At 37.3% G+C, this 24,557-nt stretch overlaps 1 protein-coding gene across 1 annotated transcript in view; it reads left to right on the top strand.

Annotated features, from left to right (window-relative positions):
• The window catches only part of FLT1 (fms related receptor tyrosine kinase 1), a 179,997-nt gene that overhangs the window by 114,497 nt on the left and 40,943 nt on the right, over window positions 1-24,557 (top strand). Inside the window, exons 15-17 of the mRNA XM_074216144.1 lie at window positions 2,560-2,691; window positions 16,543-16,649; window positions 22,320-22,449. Of these exons, the coding sequence (XP_074072245.1) occupies window positions 2,560-2,691; window positions 16,543-16,649; window positions 22,320-22,449 (369 nt within the window). The remainder of the gene's footprint in view (window positions 1-2,559; window positions 2,692-16,542; window positions 16,650-22,319; window positions 22,450-24,557) is intronic.

Here is a 24,557-nt window from a genome sequence, read left to right on the forward strand (position 1 = left end):
GAAGACTTTTTTGTCAGGGAGAGGGATCTTGCAATGTATCACAGTCATCATTTGGATCATCAATAGGTAGAACAATCAATAGATAGTCCCAGGAAAGACCTTAGCTTAAAAAGGTCAGGTCTCCCGCTGCATCCTGGGCCATCCCCTTTGTCTTGACAGTGTCTTGCCATTTAATTCAGATGACTCTAAAAGAGAAAGCTGATGACTTGGCACAATTCTACCTCACTAAAATCCAATTCATTTGAAAGTTAAGTTGTCATCCTCCTAATGTCATTGGTCCTCTTTGAGAACAAAAGACAAATAACAAGAACTGTGATTAAATTATTACGTACATATTACATAGACTAATACAACACTGTGAAAGAATATTCTACAAATATGCTTTGTATTGTTATCATTTTTAACCATAGCAGTCCATGTCCTCATAACCACATGCCTTTTTTATTACTGCATTAGCCTCCTCATTAGCCTCCCTGACTCCAGGCTTTTCCCCCTCCAATACATCCCATGAATTCCTTCCATACCCATGCTTCAGCACATCTTTCAACATGACACTGTCCTGATTAAAAACTTTTAGTGGCTCCCTATTTCTCACTGCATCAAGTTCAGGCTCTTTCACCAGGCTTTCAAGGACTTCTAAAATCTGAAGTTCACCTTGGCTATTCAACATTGTTTCCACTACTCCTCAGCACATAACTTTCACTCTAATCATACCAGCCTCCTTATTATCCCGTACCTATCATTCTCCTGTTGCCCTTGTTTACATTTCCTTCATCTAGAAATATCTCCTTTTTCCACTTTTAAAAATCCAAATTAATATATTTAATATTATCCCAATCAATTACCAAAAAATTATTTTACTGAATTAGAAAAAATGATTAAAATTCACTTGAAAGAACAAAAAGGAAAGAATATCAAAGGAAATAATAAAAAAATGTAAAAGCAGGAGGTTTCACAGAACTAGATATTTTATAAGGCAATGATTATCAAAAAAATCTGATACTGGCAAAAACATAGGAAGGTAGATCAATGGAATAGAGTAGACATATAAGTTATAGCAGCAAATAAATATAAAACCTTGTATTTGACAGGGGTAAAGACAAGATTTGGGAATAAGAATTCATTATTTAGTAAAAAAATAACTGTTGGGAAAATTGGAAAGCAGTATGGCAGAAACTGAACATAGACCAGTATTTTGCACCATTTACCAAGATAAAATCCTCCCTATTCTCAAGGCTCATCATCAGATCCACCTCTTTCAAGGTTTTGATGCCAGCTCCAGCCTCTGCTTCAATCTCCACAAGAATTTCAGAGTCCATAATACACAATTTACAACCTAATTACCCTCACTGATTTGTATTATTCCCAACTGTATATGTGTTCAATTATAAAGTAAGGTTTATGTTGCATTCTTTTGCATGTGTCTAACACAGAGCTGAACACATATCAGGTAGTCAATAAATAAATGTTCTTCATGTCAAGCTTAAATAAAATAACTCCCTATAGTCTCCAGGATAAAATATAAATGCAAATTGCCCTATTTCACATTGAAAGTCTTTCATGATCTGGCTCTAACTTTCCTGTCCAGACTCTCTACATTACTGCCCTTCACATCCCTTAAGGTAGAGCTATATTGGACCTTTGCCTTGTACCAATGGACCCCCATTCATAGAATACTTTCTCTCTTCACCTCTTCCTCATCATGATTTGTTGTTGATGATGTTCATTCATGTTTGACTCTTCATGACACCTTGGACCATAGGATGCCAATGCAGTCCAGGATTTTCTTGTCAAAGATACTGGAGTGGTTTGTCATTTTCCTCTCCAACTCATTTTATAGATGAGGAAACTGAGGCTGAGTTAAGTGACTTGCCCAGGGTCACACAACTGTCAGTGTCTGAGGTTGCATTTGAACTCCAATGTTTGGAGCTTTAGCTACTGTGCCACCTAGTTACCTCCTTATGTTAAGGTCCTTGGTGTTCCTCCCCATAAAAAAAACAAAAAATTTATAAATGTGTAGTTACTTACCTATATGCATGCTATTTCTCTCCAATAGAATGTAAGTTTCATGAGGGCAGTGGCTATTTTCATTTTGATTTTTGTGTGCCTGATACAGTGGGTGTTTAATAAATGCTCATTGAACTAAATTGAACTGGAGCTAGAATGGGGAGTTCCTCACTCCTAAATCCCCAGTGTTCATGTCATCCTGCATGAACCAGACCAACCCTTCATTCAATTAGTGATGAATTCCTTTAGCTTGTCTGCTGAGGGGGATGTTTTTATTCTCCCATTCGGTCCCTGAAGTTGACCTCCAATAAAAAGCTAACTTATTTCATCCTCTACAGTTCTACTTGTCCTACTCTGGACTCTGAATTGGCAAAAATGCTAAAGAAAAAAACACAATGGAAAGAAAACATGTAAACATTTTGGTGTTGGATTAACTATGGCTTAGATTTCCTCATCTGAACACATAATAATAAGAAGAAGCCAGTGACGTTACAAAAGTCATTGTTTGTGTTAATCATTCCATTGCATTCATCTAATCCTCTCACTCCTCAGGTATTATTTTGGGCCCAGGAAGCAGCACGCTGTTTATTGAAAGAGTCACAGAGGAGGATGAAGGCTTCTACCGCTGCAAAGCCACCAACCAGAAGGGCTCAGTACAGAGCTCAGCATACCTCACTGTACAAGGTAAACAACAGCAAACAAGAAATGTCTCAGACATTGATTTCCCTGTTTTCTTAACTTCCCACCTCCCCTCCTCAATTCCCACCACTCCACCCCCAGTTCTTCTTCTCACCTCCTTCCTTCTCTCAAGGGGGTCTACCCTGTCTGAAAAGCCTTTAGGTAAAGAAGCTGGCTGACTAAGCCTTTCTGGGACTGAAAACTCAGCAATCTGAGGGAAGTTTTTGCAAGGGAAATGGATCCAGGAAGAACGGAAGCTGGTGGCTCCCAATGTGTTTATGTTGACCTAGGCAGACCGATTGCACTAGGTTCCCACCTGTGAGGAAAGTAGGTGAAGGAGGGGGAGATGGATGTCAATGGAAAAAGAACACACACACACACACACACACACACACACACACACACACTAAACAAATACTGCTACTGCTGTGGTGGATGTTTTCATGAATTTGGTTTCAGGATGAAATAGATTGTAAACTTTTATCAGAGGTTAATAAATAATTATTTATTGTAATAAATCTTATGATATTTATAAATTTATATATATATATATACTATATAATGGCCAAATAGAATAAATATGAACAATTTTAAGACAACTATTTCAAATGCTTCCTCCTTATAATCGTCAACAACAAATTATAAAGAAAGTTTGGACTCTGCTCTGGATGATCCTGTGACTCCCACCTAGAAACAGCTTGCTCAAAATTTCAGTTCTCTGATGCCCAGAATCACCAAACTACAGAATGCAATAGCTTCAACTGATGATAGCATATTGATAGCACATGTAAAGTGTAAATATTCATAGCATGTAGAGATAATGTGAAACTTTACAATTAGATGGAGGAATTCGTTCAATGGCACACTTCAAAAAAACAAGTCTCTTAGAATGGTTAAAGATAAATTTCAGAACATTAAATATTGATTTTTATGTTCTCTATACATGTTTAATTATGTATAAGTATTTACTTGAAAAACTACTTTATTCTAAACATAGCATCATTATCAGAAAATACTTCACATGATTCCCCTTGACAGTAAACCTTGCAATTTCAATAACACGCTAATAATAAAATGCTAATAATATAGCATTGAGGTTTTTTTAAGAACTATGTTTCAAATATAAAATTCTCCTGAACTTACTCAAAGCCCCCCTTTTTCCCAATACTCTTTCAATTCTTCTGAATACATAGATGAGGGATCATATGAAGTGATCTCTCCATTGAACCCTATAGCTTGTGACTGTCTCCAAACAAGAACTATTCATCTCCTCTTTCACAAGGAATACCTGACTTTAAACATCTTTAAGTAACATCAGTAGTAGCAGCATTGATGTGGGACCAATGGTGTTGAAACACTAAGAATCAAGAAACTACTAAGTTGTTTAGCATATGCAGGCAGCTATATAGTATGATGGGAGTCAGGCAGAACTGAGTTCAAATCCAGCCTCAAACATTCAGATGCTGTATGACCTTAGGCAAATCACTTAATCCCTGCCTCAGTTTCTTCAAATGTAAAATGAGGATGATAAATAACATTTACATCCTATGATAGTTGTGAAGATCAAATGTAATAATATTTGTAAAATATGTATCATAGTAGGCATTATATAAATTCTAGTCATTATTATTATTATTATTATTATGTGTTGGTAGGAAAAAAATACTTGTAACATTGAAGAAACCTCAGTCCTTGAATTATGGAAGGAAATTCATGTCATCCAGATGCATGGGTATCTCCTATATAACATCCTTAACAAATGTCTCAGCTCAAATACCTCAAGTAACAGAGAACTCACTACCATTCTTTACAACTTTGTATGGTCTTAAAAGTTAGGAATTTCACCTTTATATTGATCTCAAGTATACTTCTCTATGACTTTGACAAAAGAATTTTAATTTTTTTCAACATAACAGGCGTTCAGATACTTGAAGAATATAATCATGTTTCTCCTAAGTCTTTTTTATTAGGATAATTATGAATGAATGAAAAAGTTCTTATTAAGTGCCTACTATGGGCAAAATACTTTGTTAAGCACTGGCAATATAATGAAAAAGAAAGGCAGTCCCTAATCTTAAGAATGCATGCAAGAAGCATGCATTTTAATACAGGAAAACAATACTTACTAAAGGCTTCTGCTACAAATTAGATGTAAAGGCTCTGGTTTTTATGGTACAGTAGCAAGGCAGAAGTTGCTGCATCTTCTTTAAAGTGATTTACACTAATAATTATATATTGCTTTCTGAAGCTGAAACATTGATAGTGCCAAGGACTTCGGTTAAAGAATCTTTTTTTCCCAGTTCTTCAGTAGTTGTGGCTACTGGGATGGGATTGGGGGAGGGGAAGTCTAAGAGGGGGAGAGGCTACAACACCTGCAGAGGAAGCTGTCAAGCCATATCTCCACAGGAGGTTGTTTCCTTGGCTTATGGCTTATGGGAGCCAGGACGGGAGCAGGATTAATTGTCTGAAGGATGATGCTATTCCCAGGCCTCTTGGTTTATGAGTCCATTGGTACTCTTCCTGCTGCCCTCCTGCATTTTCTTTGGAATGCCTTGCAGCTTTAACTAGACTGCTGCCCTGTCTTATTTGAGTCCGTTGGTTGGTAGTCTGAGAAGGAAGTAAGGGAATTTGTCAGTGCAGCCTTCAGTTCCTTCAATGGATTCTCATCTTCCTGGTTACCCCCTTTTGGGAACACTTGAATATGTCAGTGTCCTTGCTAAAAATGTGCTTGAACCAAATATGATTCCAGACTTTCATTAATGTAGCCTAAGACTGCAGTATGGTTTTTCACTGTCATGTCATACATACCACTGACTCCTTTTGAATATAAAGTCCACTAAAAGTCTCAAATCTTTTTTTTTACATTACTGCTTTCTAAGCATATCTCCTTCATAATTTACTTATCCAGGTGACTTTTTGAAACTATGTTATAGAAATTTGGAGTTATTTCTAGTAAATTTCATCTTAATAGATTCAGACTTGACACTGCAGGCTGCTAGGATCTTATAGAATTGTGATTCAGTCATCATTCCAGTCATATGTCATCCTACACATTGGGTAGGCTTGCACGTCTTCAAACCTCTAATAAAGTCAAAGCCAGAGGGTCTCCCTTCCCCCACTTCTCCTTCCCCTTGCCCCCCTCTCCATACACCTCATAGCATTTTATACTTACAAAAACCAGTCAGGATAAACATTTGATTCAATTCAATAAACATTTTTGATCATCTATTCTGTACAAAACTGTGTTCTAGATGTTTTAGGAAGATACTTATATTCAAAAATTCAGTTGCTGATATCCAGGAACTTAGATCTAGGAGGTCTCTCTGTAGTAGAGAAGGTAAGACATTCATACAAATAACTATGACAGCATATGACAAGTCTCTTAGCAGAGGCAAAAAGTCTTATGGAAGGCCAGAGAAAAAGATTCATCCAAGAGACATTACAATTCCCATTTTGCATAATTAGAATCTGGAAAACAGAAGTGAGTGAGTGACTAACTGAAATTCATAGAGCAGTTAATAATTATTCTGAGCACAGGTCTGACAGTTCCTTTCTATCATTCCACATTTCACTGGACTTCTTCCTAACTGTTGGTCCTTGCTGCTTAACTTGCATATCTGGTTCAAAATGAGCAGAAAGGAGAACAATTCAGATATGGCACCTTTAAGGTATCAATAGTAAAAAATCAGTTGGAGAGTTCTTTGAGGACTGAATCCTTCTGGGGGAACCAGGTCTGGAAGGACAGAAGGATTAGTATAAGCAGAGAGGAATGGGGGAATAAAGGAGAGGAGGGAAGAAGAGAGGAAGAGAAGGGAGTGGAGAAGAAGGGAAGGGAGGGGAGAGGACTAGAGGAGGAAAGATGAGAGGAAGGAGAAGAAAGAAGGTGGTGAAAAGAGAAGTTGTTTTTTAATGTATTATTAGGACATTTCTTGAGATCTCTATGAGTTAGTCTTAGGTTATAAGCATGGTAAGGGTTAGTTAGTGGCTGATTTCTGGTACCCTCTTAACATTTTTAGGTAGAACAGGACCTTCACAATTCCTTTTCTGTGATAAAGCAATGACACTTTATATCAATTAAAAACTATCCATTATTATTTCCATGTTTCTGTTTTCCTCCCCAAATAGTCATAGTTGTTTCCCCACTTAAAAATGCTTTGTGCAAAGGAATTGAGGCCTGTCTCCAGAGCATCACCAGAGGAAATTGCTGCCATTGGTTCTCCATTTCAGATCGAGGATGTCCTTGATCTAAGAAGCTTTATGTAATATTTGTTGATAAATAAGTTACTAGCCATATTTAAGCTACACAAGCTTTAGTGAATCGTACATTGTGACATTTCTTTTAGCTTATGAGCACATAGAAGGGTTTTTTTGCTCCCTTCAAGTACTTAACTGTGGTGAAATAATGAGCTCCCTCTCATTGGAAGAATACAAATCAAGGCTGGGTAGACATCTGTCAGGAATGCTATAAAAGAGAATACTGCATTGGGTCAGAGGTTGTACTTGACTGCCAATCCAATCTAGTCCAATAGACATTTATTAAGCACCTATTACATGCAAATTTGACTCTGGAGATACAAAGAGAAAAGGAAAAATAGTTGCTTTCTTTAGGGTATTTACATTCTATTGGGGATTATAAAAGGTAAACCTATCAAATTATGATCATCTGAGGAGAGATTTGAGCATGAACAGTTAAATCTGAGTCTACAGAGCAACAAATAAATAAATAAATAAGCATTTATTAAGCACCAGGTTAATGTAAACTAAATTCCAGAGATGTAAAAAGCAAAAAACAAAAGCAAAGGACAGTCGTCAAGGAAATTACAGATTTATGAATTTAAATTGCTATGGAGGGGGCAGCTAGGTGACACAGTGGATAGAGCACTGGCCCTGGAGTCAGGAGTACCTGAGTTCAAACCCAGCCTCAGACACTTAATAATGACCTAGCTGTGTGGCCTTGGGCAAGCCACTTAACCCCATTTGCCTTGCAGAAACTTTAAATAAATAAATAAATTGCTATGGAGGAGAGATATCATGAAAAGATTTCATGTTTCCAATACAGCTTAGATTAAATGACTTCTGAAGTTCCCTCTCTGACTCTGTGATTCCATGGGCTTACTACCGAAGTGGCCTCCAGTTCAGTGATACATATTAGTACTATAATTCTGGTATGTCAGGGGTTAAATACATTTCTGTGGGCTAGTCCAGCAAGCTAATCATGATTTATAGCATTGTTTCTATGGGAAAGTACATTGAGCTCCAAACACCTGGCAAATGAACTTTGGGAACACAATCCATTCAAAAGTTGATGACTGCCTATATATAAATTATAGAGGGTAAAGAACTTTCATTAGACACACTCTTTTTAAATTTTAGTGTTTTTGTCAAGCTAACACCATTGAATTGGACCCCATGACGACAACAACAAAAAGTTAGACAAAAGCAACAGACTGTATTAGCAGTTAATACAACATTTTGTACTAGTGATCTCTCACCCCTCTACAGAGATGAGTGAAGGACATTTCATCAGCTACTCTGCTAGACCAGTATTGGTCATTAGAATTAATCAGTTTGGCTGCATTTTAGAAGACATTATTTCTTCCCACTTATCAACATGATTCATTTACCAGCATCTTTTACTGCCACAGTTATTACATCTTAATAATGACAGTAAGACCATCCACTTGTATAACACAATACATAATCTCGTTTGTTCTTCAAAACATTTCTGCAACATAAGCAAGGTAAATATCATTGCAGATGAAAAAATGACCCTTAAAGAGAGTAAGAGATTAAGTACTAGCCTCTCTACAACATAGAAAGTGGTAGAGATAAAAGAGTAAGTCCTAAATTTAAAGACAGATGATGTGGCTTCAAATCTTAAGCTAGCGAATGAATTACCCTGAACCTTCATGACCTCATCACCTCTTGTCTGGACTATTGCAATAGCCTATTCAAGTCTCTTCCTTTGCAAATCTATCTTCCACAAAAATGCCAATAGCCATATCCCTCCAGGACAGACCCAGTTGGAGCAGTTAGGTGGAACGGTGGATAGAGCACTGACCCTGGAATTAGAAGTTCAAATCTGGTCTCAGACACTTACTAACTATATTTAAGTCATTTAATTTTGTTTGCCTTGGTTTCCTCATTTGTAAAATGACATGGAGAAGGACATGACACACCACTCTAGTATCTTTGCTAAAAACAAAACAAAACAAAACAAAAAACAAATAGGGCCACAAAAAGTTGAATATGCCATCTCTGGTTACTAATGACTTTTTCCACAGAAATTATTTAATATGTTGAAATTATTTATCTGTAGCACATGTTGTTCCCTGCCTCCCCCCTCCCACTGCCATAAAATTTAAGCTCTATGAGATCTCTTTTATCCCCAATGGCTAGCATAGAGTGAATATTTAAAAATATTTGTTAAATGAATGAATGAATTAATGAATGAAGCTGGTCAAAATGACTCTAAAGTCCCTTTCAGCTCTGAGTCCAAGGCACGTATCACTGATTCACTGTCCTGGACCTTTAGTCCTAGTCCATTGTCACTGTACCGGATGCATTTATGTCAATAATTAAGATTGTCTGCTGGTGGAGAACTTGCATCTTAGACTTTCTCTCCTACATATTGTTGAGGATAAAACCACAGTAGCAGAGATTCACTCAATAAATATTTGCTGATTAATTGGCTCATTTTAATCTTTAGTCTTTCCTAAACATGTCTAAGAGTATTCTGGACTTTATCCAAAGATTTTTGCAGAGGGAATTCATATTAAGATTGAAGTTTATCAGAGAAATTAGTGTTAAATGAGTCAAAACTATGAAAGTATTTTATATGAAGTTTAACCACACTTTTGTTAATGTATGTTAGTTGAGTCATTCTATGCTGGAATCTCTGAGGAATGAGATAATTTTGGGGGGGAAAGGATTTTTGAAAATTCACATTACATGGATTGCATGACAAGTGAGCATGAGTATGATCAAATGTATTTCTTAAGACCTAAAGTCTCTTATTCATCAAACTTATGTCTTATTAAGCAAAATTTGATCTCTGGATGCTGTTCAAAAGAATTAGATGCAGTCTTTGTCTAAAAGTCTTGTATATGCTATCAGATACTTCTTATAAATAATAGCCTTAGTTTTTATCACCCTTGGTTATTCATATCATTAACTTCTCAAGTTTTTCGTGGATTCAGTTTTATATAGTAGTCATGGGGGCGGGGGAAGACTCCTATGAGTATTCCGCATTGGTCTATCTTGTCCAGTAGAACTTAGGAAATGAAGCCAAGCAAAGGACTTATGTCTGAGGCTATGTTTAACAGATTTGAAAAGAGGTTTGTGAATTAGTCAGGAAGGAAACTGTCTGCTCTTTTTATTTCCTTTGAAAAGGGATTCTTATACTCCTAGATAAAACAATGTGTTATTTTTGTATCTGAAAAGGATGAATGGACAGTGGAATCAAAGTTGATTCTTTAAATAATCACAGGACTTGTTTGGTTTGGACAGAGCTCATGTGGAGAACTCTCTGAAAGAAGTTTTAACATTATTAAAAAAAACCCAGCAACACCTATGACTAGTAGTCAAAATAATAACTTCTGAAATGAACATAGCATTGTCAGGGTTGCATTTCATGAACTATGACAAGAGTGTGTCACATTTGTATACAAGAGATTTGGGGAGAGCTTTATTTCATAGTTATTATTGCAAATAGGATAAATGAATTGAATATGTATTACTAAAAATATAAATTCAATACATTTTCATTCCTTCAGTGTAGCATTAAATTTCAATATAGGATGCTTTTTCTATTAGCAGTTATTTCACAAGTGAATAATGTTTTTCCTTCACTTTCAAAGAAGACCACGACATTAGGGAGGTGATGCTATGACAAGCTTATGAATTAGATTTGAGTGAGGGGGGCTGTGCTACTTCACCAGCCTCACTTTCTCCTCCAGAGTCATCTAAGTCCAGAGGCCAGATGTGAATCAGGACAACTGGAGATGGCCCTGGATGCCAGGCAATCAGGGTGAAGTAACTTGCTGAAGATCATACAGCTAATAAGTGTCAGAAGCTGGATTCAAATTCCTGTCCTCTTGATTCCAAGGCCAGTGCTCTATCCACTGTGCCATCTATATTGTTTAAATGAACAATAATCATCTGATAAACATTTAATAGAAGTTGTAGTAGCAGCAGTAGGAACAGCAGAAGTAGTAGTAGTTATTCATATTTCTATAGTACTCTAAATTGTGCAAAACTTTATTTGTTATCTCATTTGAATCTCACAACAAGGCATTATTTTTCCCATCAATAGAGAAAGCATTATGGAAAACATGAAGGAACTTCCTCAAGGGCACACAATTTGAACGTTTGGCAACTCCTGGGTGTGATTTGCATGGCACATTCTGCAAGGATCAGACTGAATTGCGCAGCACAGTTCACTTGTTTGTCATATTGTAGGAGGCACATGCAATTTTCCAATAAAAAAGTCCTCACAAATCAAGAACAGGAGAAGCTTTAGGCAGACAAGGAAGCTTGCAGGCGTACTTTGGGCATCCCAGTTGTCCTCACATCCCTTTTATTCTATTCAGGTCTCATCATCAAGATATAAAGCTAATCGCTCTCCTCACAAAAGAAAATATCCAAAGAACCTATTACATTGCCCCTCCAGACATGTTGACCTTTTTCCATAAAGGCTAGAAGAGGGCCATACTATTAGTCAAAGAACAGGTAATGGTGAGAATTTTAGCATCTGTAAAGGGAATAATTTGGGGTTAGGAGATCCACTTGTACACATCAGAACTGATCAGCCTTTTTTAGAGTGTTTTAGAAAAGGCATGAGTTTTGGAATCAGAAAGGATATGGATTCAAATTCTGACTCATGCATATTTCTTGGGTCAAAATTGGGAGAATAATTGTAATACTTTTCTTAAAGAAACACAACATCATTATTATTTAATAATCATACTTTACTTGAGAAAATGGTAACCATCATGGCTCTCTCTCTCTCAAAGGGTTGAATAGAGTGTTGAGTTATTAAAATTTCTGTGTAAAATAACTCTATAACAAGTCAAATCTCATATCAAATAAGGTGACTGTAGTATAGAAAGATTTCCTAGCTCCAGGCCGGGACTCACTTAGTTCAAGCAAGATTCTGGTCAACAAAATTCCAATTTAACCAAACAACAACAACAAAAAAAAAAAACCCTCCATGATGTCATAATGAGAACTTGCTATGGAACTCTGCCTGAGGAAGTTCCATTTGGGGTAACTATTTTAAACACTCTCAGGATGGAGGAACTTCAAATTCCATTCAAATCTAAATACTTTCATACCCTGCTTCCCTTTGCAGGCCAAGATGAAACTGCTTATCTAGTCCTAGAAATATGCAAATGAAAAAGTAAAGGCAGTTTTTGTCCTTTTTTAGTGAAAATTGTTATTGGTCCTGCTGTCTGTGGGGCTTCCTTGTTTGTGATATTGCTTGACCTTTCTGAGAACCACAATAAGGACAGGAGCTGTCTCCCAACTCTGTGATTCAGTTATATTTGTCTAGGCTTCAAAGGATCATGGATTTAGGACTAGAAGGGACATTAGAAGTCGTCTAAGTCAACTCCTCTATTTTACTAAGACTCATCAGAGGTTGAGTGATTTGTTTAATAGATAGGATTGTAGCAGAGCCAGGATTCAAATCTCATTTCTCTGGTTCCAGATATAGTACATAACATCCCTGATTTTGGTGCTGCTTTCACTAACACTCCCCCTTCCCCTCACATCTCCCCCCTCCCCAACAATTCTCACTCTTTCCCAAAAATGGCACATGGGCAAGAACATACTTAATGTGGAGGCTCACATTTGTTGAAATTCTCCCACAGCCTGAATGAATTATTCTGTAGCTGAATTTTCCCATCAGTAGTATGGGATAGCAGCATCCCCTTTTACCACAAAAGGATGCAATAAAAATAACTACAGGTTACTCATAGAAAGGTACAGTAGACAGTATGGTGACTAGGGGATCATAAGACCTGGGTTCAAGTCCTGAATCTGTCTTTGACTAACTGTGTACAGATTGTAATCAAGTCTCTTTAACTCTATGCATTGTATCTGTTTCTTTTATCTGGAAAGTAAAATGATGTTCCCACTGCCCAGGGCAAGAATGTGTGGAGGGTCTGAGCCCATCCACCTGCAGTGATTTTCTTTGCCAGGGCTCTGGCACTGATTAGGAAAAGGAAATGAATGAAAGAACCCTGCTGCATTGACCATGTCTCAGAATGTCTCCATCGGCATCTTGAGTCCATCACTTCTTCATCAGGACGTGGGCAGCCTGCTTCCTCCTCAGCTGCTGCATTCATCAGAGGTCCTAAGTCTTTCCTAGTTGTCTTCAATGTCATGGAGGAAATCTATAATGTTTTAATTCATCATGGCATTCTCATTACCCCCAAATAAAAACAACATCAAACTGTACTCATGGCAGGGGGGAGAAGGGCTATCCTGAGTCTAGCTTTTCATGCCTCTCATATGGTACCAATATCTCTAGGACCACATGATAAATCATTTTTAATTATTGATGCATCCCACCCCCATTTCCTCCTGCCTTTCCCATATCATGTGCAGCTGGGCTATTTCACACAATGACCTCATCAACTCTCACTGACTGATCAGGATTAGGGTTAGTCTGGATAGTAGGTGGATTTTTATCATTTAAGAAAAAATATCCAGAAACTCTTGTAAACCTAAAAGCTCTATATAAATCTGAGCTATTAATATTAACATTATTATAGGTAATGGGACTATGGACTTAACAGGATAATACATTTCTTTCTGAATCAGTGAAGATTGAAAAGGCATCCTCAATATTTCCTAGAGGTAGCTAGATGGTAATAGATAAGAGTGCTGGGCCTCCAGTAAGTACAAGTCTGACCTCAGACACTTACTACCTGGGTGGGTAGTAATGACTTACCTGGGTAAGTCATTTAACTCCTGTCTGCCTCAGTTTCTTCAATTGTAAAATCAGAATAACAATAACAGTCTCAATAACATATCTATGAGGATCAAATGGGATACGACTTGTCACATGCACAGAGTAGGAGCCTAATAAATGCTTTTTTTCCATTTTTCCTGGTAATGGCTTTCTATAAAGAGAGTTAGAGATGGCAGCTAAGTAGCGCAGTGGATAGGGAACCAAGTCTGGAGTGACAGAAGACTTGTCTTCCTATGTTCAAATATAGCTTCATAATTCTTACTAGTTGTGTGACCTTGAGCAAGTCACATAACTGTGTTGCCTCAGTTTCCTCAAATGTAAAATGGGCCAGAAAAGGAAATGGCAAAAAAAACCACTCTAGTATCTTTGCCAAGAAAATCCTAGTTGAGGTTCTGAAAAGTCTGAAATGACTGAACAAAAACAACAGAGATTGGAAAAAGAAAGGAGAGAAAAGAAAGTGAAATAGAAAGCAAATAAACAACTATACAGTGTAGTTATTAATAATTCCTTCTTTCTCACTTTTAAAGTTGCTGTGTCTATGGTATTTGCATTCTTTAAAGATTCCAAACTTAAAAGTTCCATTTCCTTCTTAAAGAATTTTTCTTTGAGGTTTTTTCCTCTGATTATTTTAAAATTACATAGACAAACTATATTCACACACACACACACACACACACACAAAGAGACACAGATACACATGTTTAAGGCCAATGTAGTCCCACTGAAAGGAATTTTGCCTGAGTAAGAACTATGGAATTAGACTTTTGAGGTCAGATTCCCATCCTGGGGAATGCAATGGGAGAGTTCTCACAATCCAAGTGGACTGCTCTCAGGGCATTCTATAGAAAGAGTGTCTGGAAGGGTTTGTCTATAGACAATCCTGGAGATCTAGATATTATCACTATTTCCACTCTTCCAGGGCCACCATGCTCTGTTGAACCTATTCCCATTAAGCCACGTGGAACCCATTTGCAGCATAAACAAGGATGTGTGTGTGTATGTAAATACTTCAAGTCAGTAAAAGACTGTATTGTGTAGAAGGAAGCTCCAGCTTGTATTAACTTAGAACTCAGAGTATATTTATCATATGATTGTTAATTGAGATAGAGGGTCATTTCATTGCATTTTGAAAGAAGGCTTCTATACTTTTGTCGTAAGATCAGTCTCAAAGGGTTTAGGGAATCACAACTAAGATTTGACTTGAAGTAATATGGTATAGTCAGAAGGCTGCTAGATTTGTCATCGGGGATGGATTTAAATTCTATCTTGGCTACTTACAACCATTGTGATTTTGGAAAAGTAACTTCTACTCTCTGGGCTTCAGTTTCTTCATTTGTAAAATGAAAGGATTGATATAAAGGGTCTCTAAGAATCCTTTTTAGCCCTTAATTCTATGATCTTAATTAAATAAAGTCAGTTTCCAACAAATTTTCTGTTTAGTTATCAACCTCTGGTGTGAACAAGGGTCAGGTCATAAACTCTTATAATTGGGATATAGGTCAGTCAAGGACTAGACAGGTGGTATGGTGGATAGAGAACTGCATTCAAAGATCTGAATTCAGATTCCTGCCTCAGATACTTACTAGCAGTGTGACCCTGAGCAAGTCACTTAATCTTGTTTGTCTCAATTTCCTCATTTGAAAAAATGACTGGAGAAGGAAATGACAAACCACTCCAGTGGTACTGCAGTTGGTTGAATACAACTGAATAACAACAATCAAGGACCAGAAGTACAGCAAATTCTCATCCAGTGGAATGATTCTAGTTGGTAGAGTTTATTAATGCCCTTTGTTTGATTTATGTTAGGAGAGACTTGGTAATCTTAGTGGGGGACAGATACATCCTGCTAAGTTTAGGGAATTAGGGAAATTAATTAGGGAAAATTGCTCTCTGTGGTTTGCTCAGTTAAGGTTCACAACTGTGAAAACACAAATTTAAAGAATGAATTTGTGTTTTCACATGTAACCATGGCCCAAATGAATTAATGACTCAGGATCAGTCATCTGTCCTCTTTTAAGTAGGATTAAAAGAGAAAAAAAATGTTAAGTTACAGAGAAATTGTACCACCTTGGGCAGACTAGAATTGGGAAGCACTGTTCTGGTCCACCAGAGAATTCCTTGAAAAATCTCAAATCCTCTCCTTCTTCCAGGGGAACCACTTGGACACTTGGGGCCCTTTCTTTTTTGCCTAAAAGTGTGAGTGTTGAGCTTTTGATCTCTGAAAACTTTATGGGAAATTAAGTGCCTGGGAGCGGTCCAATCTCATGTCCTTACTCCTAAACAACTTCACTAGAATCTCAATTCTAAGATCAGATCAGGAAAGTTGAGAGAAGGAAACTGGGTTGTATGTAGGTCTTGGTTTAGCACACACACACACACAAAAAAAGTCCTTGGGTGTTTTTCAATTTTATTTTAAATCTTCTACTTTGAAGAATTTTGTGAGCCCCAGAGGAACCCTTTTAAGTAATTTTTCCCCCTTTTCTTTAGAATTTCCTCTAAGGCCCATAAGGGAATGCTAATATTTTCCAGATCTGACACTTTAATGGGCTTTTGTTCCTGTCCTAATTTTTTCCGTCTTTAATTTCACCATTGATTTTTTTAATTAATTGTCTCTGAGAAAGTTTGTAAATTCATCAGTCAGAACTTCTGTGGACTATTTTTAATTTATTTATAGGCTAATTAAAGTGGTAGGATATTATGTTGGAAGTGTGTCTGCTAGCATTTCTCATCTGGGAGAGATGCCATCTCAGAGGAATCAAACTTGGAGCAAGGAGTGGGGTGAGAGAACCAGTGACATTTGATTTTGAAGGCCCATTTCAGCAGATTTGAGAGAATCTATTTCATAAAGAAACTGATCCCAATATATTTTTTCTTTCCAGGGACCTCAGACAAATCTAACCTGGAGCTAATCACTCTCACATGTACCTGTGTGGCTGCAACACTCTTCTGGCTCTTGTTAACTCTCTTTATCCGAAAATTGAAAAGGGTAAGAACAGTTCCAACTCATCCCAAACTCTCATTCATAAACCCTGATCAGGGGAAGGCAATGATAAGGGAATTCTAATTCTAAATCACCTTCCTACTTTACTCAGGCATCCTAAAAATGTTGGAGATAGCTAGGTGGTGCAGTGGGCCTGAAGACAGGAAGATCAAATTCAGCAGCACAGACTAGTTGTGTGACTCTGGGCAAGTCACTTAACCTGTTTGCCTCAGTTTCCTTAACTGTAAAGTTGGGATAATAATAACACCTATCTTGTAGGGTTGTTATGAAAATCAAATGAGATAGTACTTGTAAGAACTGGTTGTTTATCCTTCATTTTCAAAGAAGACCTGTGCCTGTTCCATAGGAAACTCTTTATAAAGGTTGCCTATTATGATTGGTTTAGTTACAGATGTTCCTTCATCAGATGAAAACCACAAAGGAATGAACTTTTCAAGGGGTCAGAGGGAATAATTTTTGCCCTGATAATTTGTCAAAAACAAATAACAGCCCTGGAGTCAGAGCTGAGTTCAATCTAGCCTCAGATATTTGAAACTTATTAGCTTATAAGTGTGACCTTGGACAAGTCATTTAATCCTAATTGCCTCACATCCAGGGCCATCTCCAGTCATCCCAATTTTTGCCTGGCCACTGGACTCAGATGGTTCTATAGGAGAAACTGAGGTTGGTATCTTGGTATTGGACTCCCTTACTCAAATCCAATTCCCTTGCTTATCATGGTATCACTTCCCTGATGCTTTGAGCTTGTTTGAGAATAAACCACAAGGGGACAGCTAGGTGGCACAGTGGATAGAGCACTGGCCCTGAATTCAAATCTGACCTCAGACATTTAATAATTACCTAGCTGTGTGGCCTTGGGCAAGCCACTTAACCCCATTGCCTAGCAAAAAGATAAAAAATAAATAAAAAGAGAATGAAGGATAAATATCAGAAAGATAATTTATTTTGTAGTCATAGGAACTAAGTTTATACCCTGTCTCTACCACTTGCTACTTATATATCCATAAGCAAATCACTTGATCTCCCTGAAATTCTATATTAACTATAAAGTTAGGGGAGCCCTAAGGTTCTTTCTGCTTCTAAGCGAATGATCGTATAATCCTATGCTACATGTGAATCTTGTCATTCCCCTCTCTGAAAATGCCAAGTTAGAAATCTTGAATAGTTTTCCATTGCCTAATAATACAGTTCAGACTCCTCAGTCTGGCTTTCAAGGCCCTTGGTCCCTTTTTAGGTTTTCAAGTAATTTCTATAACTCCATAAATTTAAACTTCCTCTAACAGAAGGCTCATTTTATAACATCTCCCTAATATGTTTTGTTTATTCCTATTTGCTTATTCACTTGCTCATGATACAATCACTGGCTAAAATGCCATTCCCCCCCCCTTTCATTCTGTCAAAATTCACCAATATTCCATGGGTTATTCTACCCAAACAAAATAGCTTCTTGATTCTGTGATACTATGCTTAAACTCCATCTGACTCCATCCTTCCTTTTTCTAATAAATTTTTTACTTAACCATGGTCAGGTTTACTGATCTGAATTAAGACACCTTTTAGTCTTTGTTCTGAGAAAAGCAGAAACCTACAAAAGTTTTGCCAGCAAGATTATAGTTACCAAAATGTAAAAATCTCAATAATTGGTCAAAAATTTATTGCTCAGCAGTCTCATCCTCAAAAGAGATCACAAACATAATTTGTTCATATTGACTGTTGATAATTTTCCCTTGACCAAAAATAAATTTCTCGGGTATATTAATAATTACACAACTGTGAGCACCTAGACCTCAAATTGCATTACATTTTAGTTGACCTCTTTAAAATTCCCAAATTTGGAAACCATCATACCTGGTAGGGACACACCAAACACTTAGAAGATTATTAAATGAAAACCTAAAGTTTATTCAGTGTTTCTTTTGATTTATTCTAACTACTTATGGATCACAAATAAAAGAATTCCTCTATTCCACTACTTCAGACACAATAATGTGCTTTCTGAAGCTATAAGAGAAAAAGTAGGGGAAAAAGTGAAAAGAATACCAGACCTAGAGTCAATAAGACTTGGGTTCAAATGTGGCCTCAGGCAATTATTACTAGCCATATGACCCTGAGTAGTCACTTAATCCTGTTTGCCTCAGTCTCCTCATCAGTAAAATTACTTGGAGAAAGAAATGGCAAACCACTCCACTATCTTTGCCAAGGAAACTCCAAATGGGCTAGGGAAGAGACCAACACAACCGAAATGATTGAACATCAATAACAACAGCAAAAACACCATTAAATCAGAGTGATGCTGTAATTATTTAAAATAGACTCTCTAGAAAAATTGTACACCCAAAGCATTCAGTGGACAGAGTACTAGGCCTGGAATCAAGAAGATCTGAGCTCGAATGTGACCTTCAGATCAGGGAGCCTGAACAATAGCTAACAAATTGGGTGTGTGACCCTGGGCAAATCACTTAAACACTATTTGCCTCTGGAGAAGGAAATGGCAAACCAGTCCAGTAGAAAACCCCATGGATATGCTAAAGTCCATAAGGTCATGAAGCATCAAACACAATGGAACAACAACAACAACAAAGTTACAAAAGGGAGAAAACTCTTAGTTGACTTCTCCTATTAGAGGGTGATCTATATGTTCATTCATTCAACAAGCTTTAAGTGCTTACTGTACACAAAATCTTCTGCTAAGTGCCCAGATATAAAGACAAAAAATGAAGCAATACCTGCCTTCAAAGAGTGAACATACTACTGGGAGGAACCAATATCCAAAACAAATAAACAGACAAACAAAAAAACCTTTAAATGGGCAAAAGTCTCATAAAGGCATGAGCACATGGGTTGACCCTTGATCTGAGGGAGATGTAAGGAGAATGAGTATTCAAGACAATGGACATGACCCTTGCAAAGGAATGGCAAGTGAGAAATGAGAAATAGAGCAGCATAATGGAAATGGTGAGTATGTAAAGAAGACAATTGTGAAATAAGTCTGCAAAGATGGGGTGGACCAGATTTTGAAAAACCTTAATGTCAAACAGAGGAGTATATATGTTATCCTAAAGGCAACAGTGAACCACTGAAGTTTTCAAAATTAATCCTGTGTTTTTCAAATATCAATTGACAACTGTATAGTAAATAGATTGGAGGATGGAGAGAGAGAGAGAGAGACTAGAACTAAGAAAACCAATGAGGGACTAAGAAGAATGGGGGCTAGAACAAGGGAAGTGATTTTGTCAATGAAGAGAAAAAAACAGGTAACAAGAGATGGAAGTATAATTGACAAATTTCAAAACTTATTAGATGGGGTTGTGAAGGGGAAAGAATTGAGGATGATTCCTGAGGGAAACTGAGGAAGTTTACGCTTAAGGTTTATGGTATCCTAAGTTCTTCAGGATGGGTCAGAGAGTCCTTCTCAAAGTTGTTAGCTGTATTTTGACATTGAAGAGTTTAGCCAGAAAGGATGTTCCAGTTGTTTTGACGTAAAAAATACAGCACCTCCATAAAGGAATTCACACTGTCTTGCACTGGGACACGTATTTAGAAGGTTGTGCTTTCCCAGCCTAACATTGATGGAAAATGCATTTTGTGGCACATGCTCCATATCTTTCTCCACTATTCACCCTGTAAAAAAAACTGGGAAAACTTCTCTGCCTTAAGCTATTTGTCACCCATATTAATGATAACTTTTGTGAGAAGGGGAATGATTGCAAGTGATGGATGAGGTGAACTGTGAAAGCCCAAGGCAGGGTGAGTATGGACTGAAGAATGTGGCTGGGTGTAAGATTTTATGTTTGCACAACTTTTCTTTACCAGTGTTCTGGCATTGTTTAAGAAGATAGTAAAGAAAAGGGTCCCAATGCTTCTTGAAATAAAGTTTATGTATTTCTGGGCAATAACTATCAAATTATACCAAATATGGGCAGGGAGATTTCCTTTTTGGTCAGTAAAAGAGTGCATTTAAGAAGTATAATCATCAGTTCTCAAGGTCATAGATATATAATTAATAGTCATAGAGAATATGCCACCTGGAGAAGGACTTCTAATCATACCAAGTTCAGAGGTATATATAATTTAAAATAGGGTATATTTTGTAGGCTTGATTTATGTAATAAGCATGAAAGCAAAACATTTTCCTTGGTCTTTCTATGTATCAGCAATGGATAACTAGTGTCCTGACTAGACATGTGGGTAAATATTTGTGTTGGTGTTGTACTGACTTGTCAAATCTTGCCATTTCTTCCTCTAAAATATTTTTTACACACAGTTTCCACCTTAGTTTAAGCCCATTTATCTCTTCTCAGCTATTGCAGTGGCTTCATAATTGGTATTCTTGCCATGAGTCTCTACTCCACCCCGCCTCTAGTCCAACTTCCTCACTGCTACCAAAGTGATCTCCTTTAAGTGTAGACTTGACTGTATCACTTCCCTACTCAATAAATTCCAATGATTCCCTATTGCCTTTAGGATAAAATATCAACCTGTTGTTTGACTTTCAAACCCTTCATAATCTAGCTGCAAAATTTTTTATAAATTCCCCCTGCCCCTTGCTTTCTGAACTTTAGGATCAAGCCAAACTTTCTATGTCTCTATTCTTCATATGTGGAACTCCATCTCCTATGTCTGTTTTGTTTTGTAAGAGGCTACTGAAGTTAAGGGAAGTGTCTGAGGTTACATTTGAACTCAGGCCCTCTTAATTCGAGGACTGGTGCTCTTCAGTGCCTTTATGTTGACTTTCTCCCATACTCCCTCTTCACCTCTACCTTGTGGAATACTTCCCTTACATCAAGATGCTGCTCAGTCACCTCTTCTATATAAAGTCATTTTTTATTCCCCAACTTTTAAAGTCCTCCTCAACTACCTTGTATTTTTTCCTCTATATAACTATAAGACTTGTTAGTTCCACCAATAGAATGACATCTCCTTGAGGAGAGGGACACGTATGCTCAGTGTGCAGCACATGGTAGGAGTTTGTTGATTTAACAAAATTCTAAATTTCATGTACATTAAAAATCAGCTCAAATTCCTCACAGAAGGGAGATTTTCTTTTTTCTCAGTTTTTCTAATAGCAATAACAGGAAATTATTGTGATTTCTATATGAAAAATGTGCTGGTCACTGAATCATAGATTTTGAGCCTTTACAACAACTCCCTTACTACATGTTTGACCTTTTTTGTGAGTGCAGAAAAGAAACAAACATCAACAATGAAGCCCCATCTGTTCTATATATTCTTGCTTGTACATAATCATTCTATGAAACTATTTTTAGTCATTGTTTGGAATTACTTTGTGAAAATGCTTTTCTTTCCTATTTAAAAAAAAAGTCCATCACATGGTAATTATTTGCGCAAAAGCATACATATGGATGTCATTGAAGAATCTGCTTGCATTGTGTACCCAAAATATTGGAGTAGAACTGTGATGCAGAAATAGGATGAGGTTAAAGAAGGGACTCTTGACTAGGGATTGCTCATGGTGTAGTGTGAGCTTACATGTGTGCATAAAGAAGTGCTTTATGTACCCAGTCACATTCAAGTCCAAACTGAGTGACTGAACCAATAGATGTTACCAAGTCGTGTTTTCTTGTGGATATTAGAGGTCTTTTTTTAATGACATCTTTTCTTGGTGATAACTTTGATATGTCTTCTCTTTTTCAGACTTCTGAAATAAAGACAGATTACCTATCAATTATAATGGATCCAGATGAAGTTCCTATTGATGAGCAATGTGATCGTTTACCCTATGATGCCAGCAAGTGGGAGTTTGCCCGAGAAAGACTTAAACTAGGTAATGTATCTGTTAAATGTCATATATTCAGTATGTATTTCACATTGTGTGTATGTGGGTGCATTTATGTGGTAGTGGGAGGGGAGGGTATATGTGTGTGAGAAAGAGAAAAAAAGAGAGAAGAGATAAAGAGATATGAGAGACAGAAACAGAGAATAGATAAAGAACAGACACAAAGAAAGAGATAGAGAGTGGAAGACAGAGACAGAATAAAAAGATGAGACAGAGAGGAGGGAGACAGAGGCAGAGAAGAAACACAGGAAAAAACAGAAACTGTGAGGACAGACAAAAAAAAGAGAGGAGATACACAGAGAACAAGATCAAGAAAGAGATTAACAGAGATAGAGAAGCTGAGAGAGAGGGACATAGAGAATTACAACTCAACCACAGAACACTTTAGAGAATGCTTTCATTGGAAGGATAGAGGTGAAATTCCACAATTTCATTAGAAAAGTTCTTTTCTTCAACAGATTTGGAAATGGAAGTTTCTCCATTATGATGGAGAAATCACCTTGAATTTCCTTGAGTTTTGGCAATACACAAGCCTAGAGGGAAAAAAATCCAGGGTGAATGGGAAGGGTCATTTAAGTTTAGTTTCTGTTTGAGGGATGGGCAGTTGTTTTGAAGGGAATTTTGATGCTGTAAACACGTTAGTGAATGTGCTTTCATTTGGCTAACTAGTACCTCCTGTTCAGACGTCAGAGTGCAAATTAAACCCCAGGCTGGCCAACCTGAAATGCAAGAAAACAATTGGAGTCTTAATTACTCCTGCCCAAAATATTTTGGTAGTGGCCTCTGAAAGTTTTCCACTTGCTCCTACATGAATGCCAGAATCATTAGTTGATAAAACTAGGAAAACATATTGTGGATCTTACATTCTTGGAGCTTGTCATTCTTTGTCTGAAAGGAAAGAGATTTCTCTATGTGAAGGGTACCTGTGGGTTTTGTGAGCTTTATTGGAAATGGAAAAAGGTGAGAGGAAAGAGGAGGAAGGAGGAGTTAAATCTTTGCTTGCTGGATCCCAAACTCCTCAGCTTGTGTTACTCCTTGCCTGATGAAAAACTGACCCTGAGTTTATGTTGTTTGGCATGGGAAGAAAACTGAAAATTAGTGAAAAGCAGAGAACAAATAGAAGGATAGGAAAGGCTGCTGACAGAGGAAGAAAGCACTAAATCTGGAGAAGTGAGAGGCAGGTGGCATCCTAGATGAGTTCCTTATGCAAGCCTAAGTGACATGGCACTTAGCCCAGCCCCTCCATGACCTTGGCAATGAACAAGGGATCGTTTTCCCACAATCATGAGCCATTCTTATGCTCAGTTATATTCTGGAATTATTAGTCACAATTAAACATGCTTTTTTTTATATAAGATATATGCCCCTATCTATCCCAAAACCCTTCTTTTCTTGGCCCAATATAGTAATCTCCTTAAAGGAGATGTTTATAATTCTATCAGAATTCCTTGAGTGATCCTGGTGGAATAGTAGGCCACCAGGTTCACTGTGTGGGGAAACTTTCTCATCAACTTTTTCCCTCTTGGATTTGCCAGATGTCAGAGTTTGATTGATGTCAGCATGAGGCTCTGGGACATGCTTCAGGTGGATGACGTCTCACTGCATCCTAAGTCTGGGAACTTTCTCCTGATGTTCAGAGAGGAGGGAACAGGGAAGTGATTCCATAATTAACACAAGACCAAGAAAGCCCAGAGCCACTTTCTTTTTCATCACAAAACCCTTGGTCTAATTAGGAGGGGAAACCAAGATCATGTTTTACATATAAGGATTTTGTTGTTATTCACTTGTTTTTCAGTTGTGTCTGACTCTTTGTGTCTTATTCCATTTTGAGTTTTCTTGGCGAAGATATGGGGTAGTTAGCCACTTCCTTCTCCAGCTTATTTTACAGATGAGGAAACTGAGGCAAACAGGATTAAGTGACTTGCCCAGGGATACACTGCTAGTAGTTTCTGATGCCAGATTTGAATGCCAGAAAATGAATCTTCCTAACTTCAGGTCCACACTCTATCCACTGTGTCATCTAACTTTCCCCCACAGAAGGATATTGAGGATGGAAAATTTGCCCAAAGTCACACAGATAATTATTATTAGAGTCA

This window comes from Macrotis lagotis, chromosome 1 (assembly GCF_037893015.1).
Source record: "Macrotis lagotis isolate mMagLag1 chromosome 1, bilby.v1.9.chrom.fasta, whole genome shotgun sequence".
NCBI classification, from domain to species: Eukaryota; Metazoa; Chordata; class Mammalia; order Peramelemorphia; family Peramelidae; genus Macrotis; species Macrotis lagotis.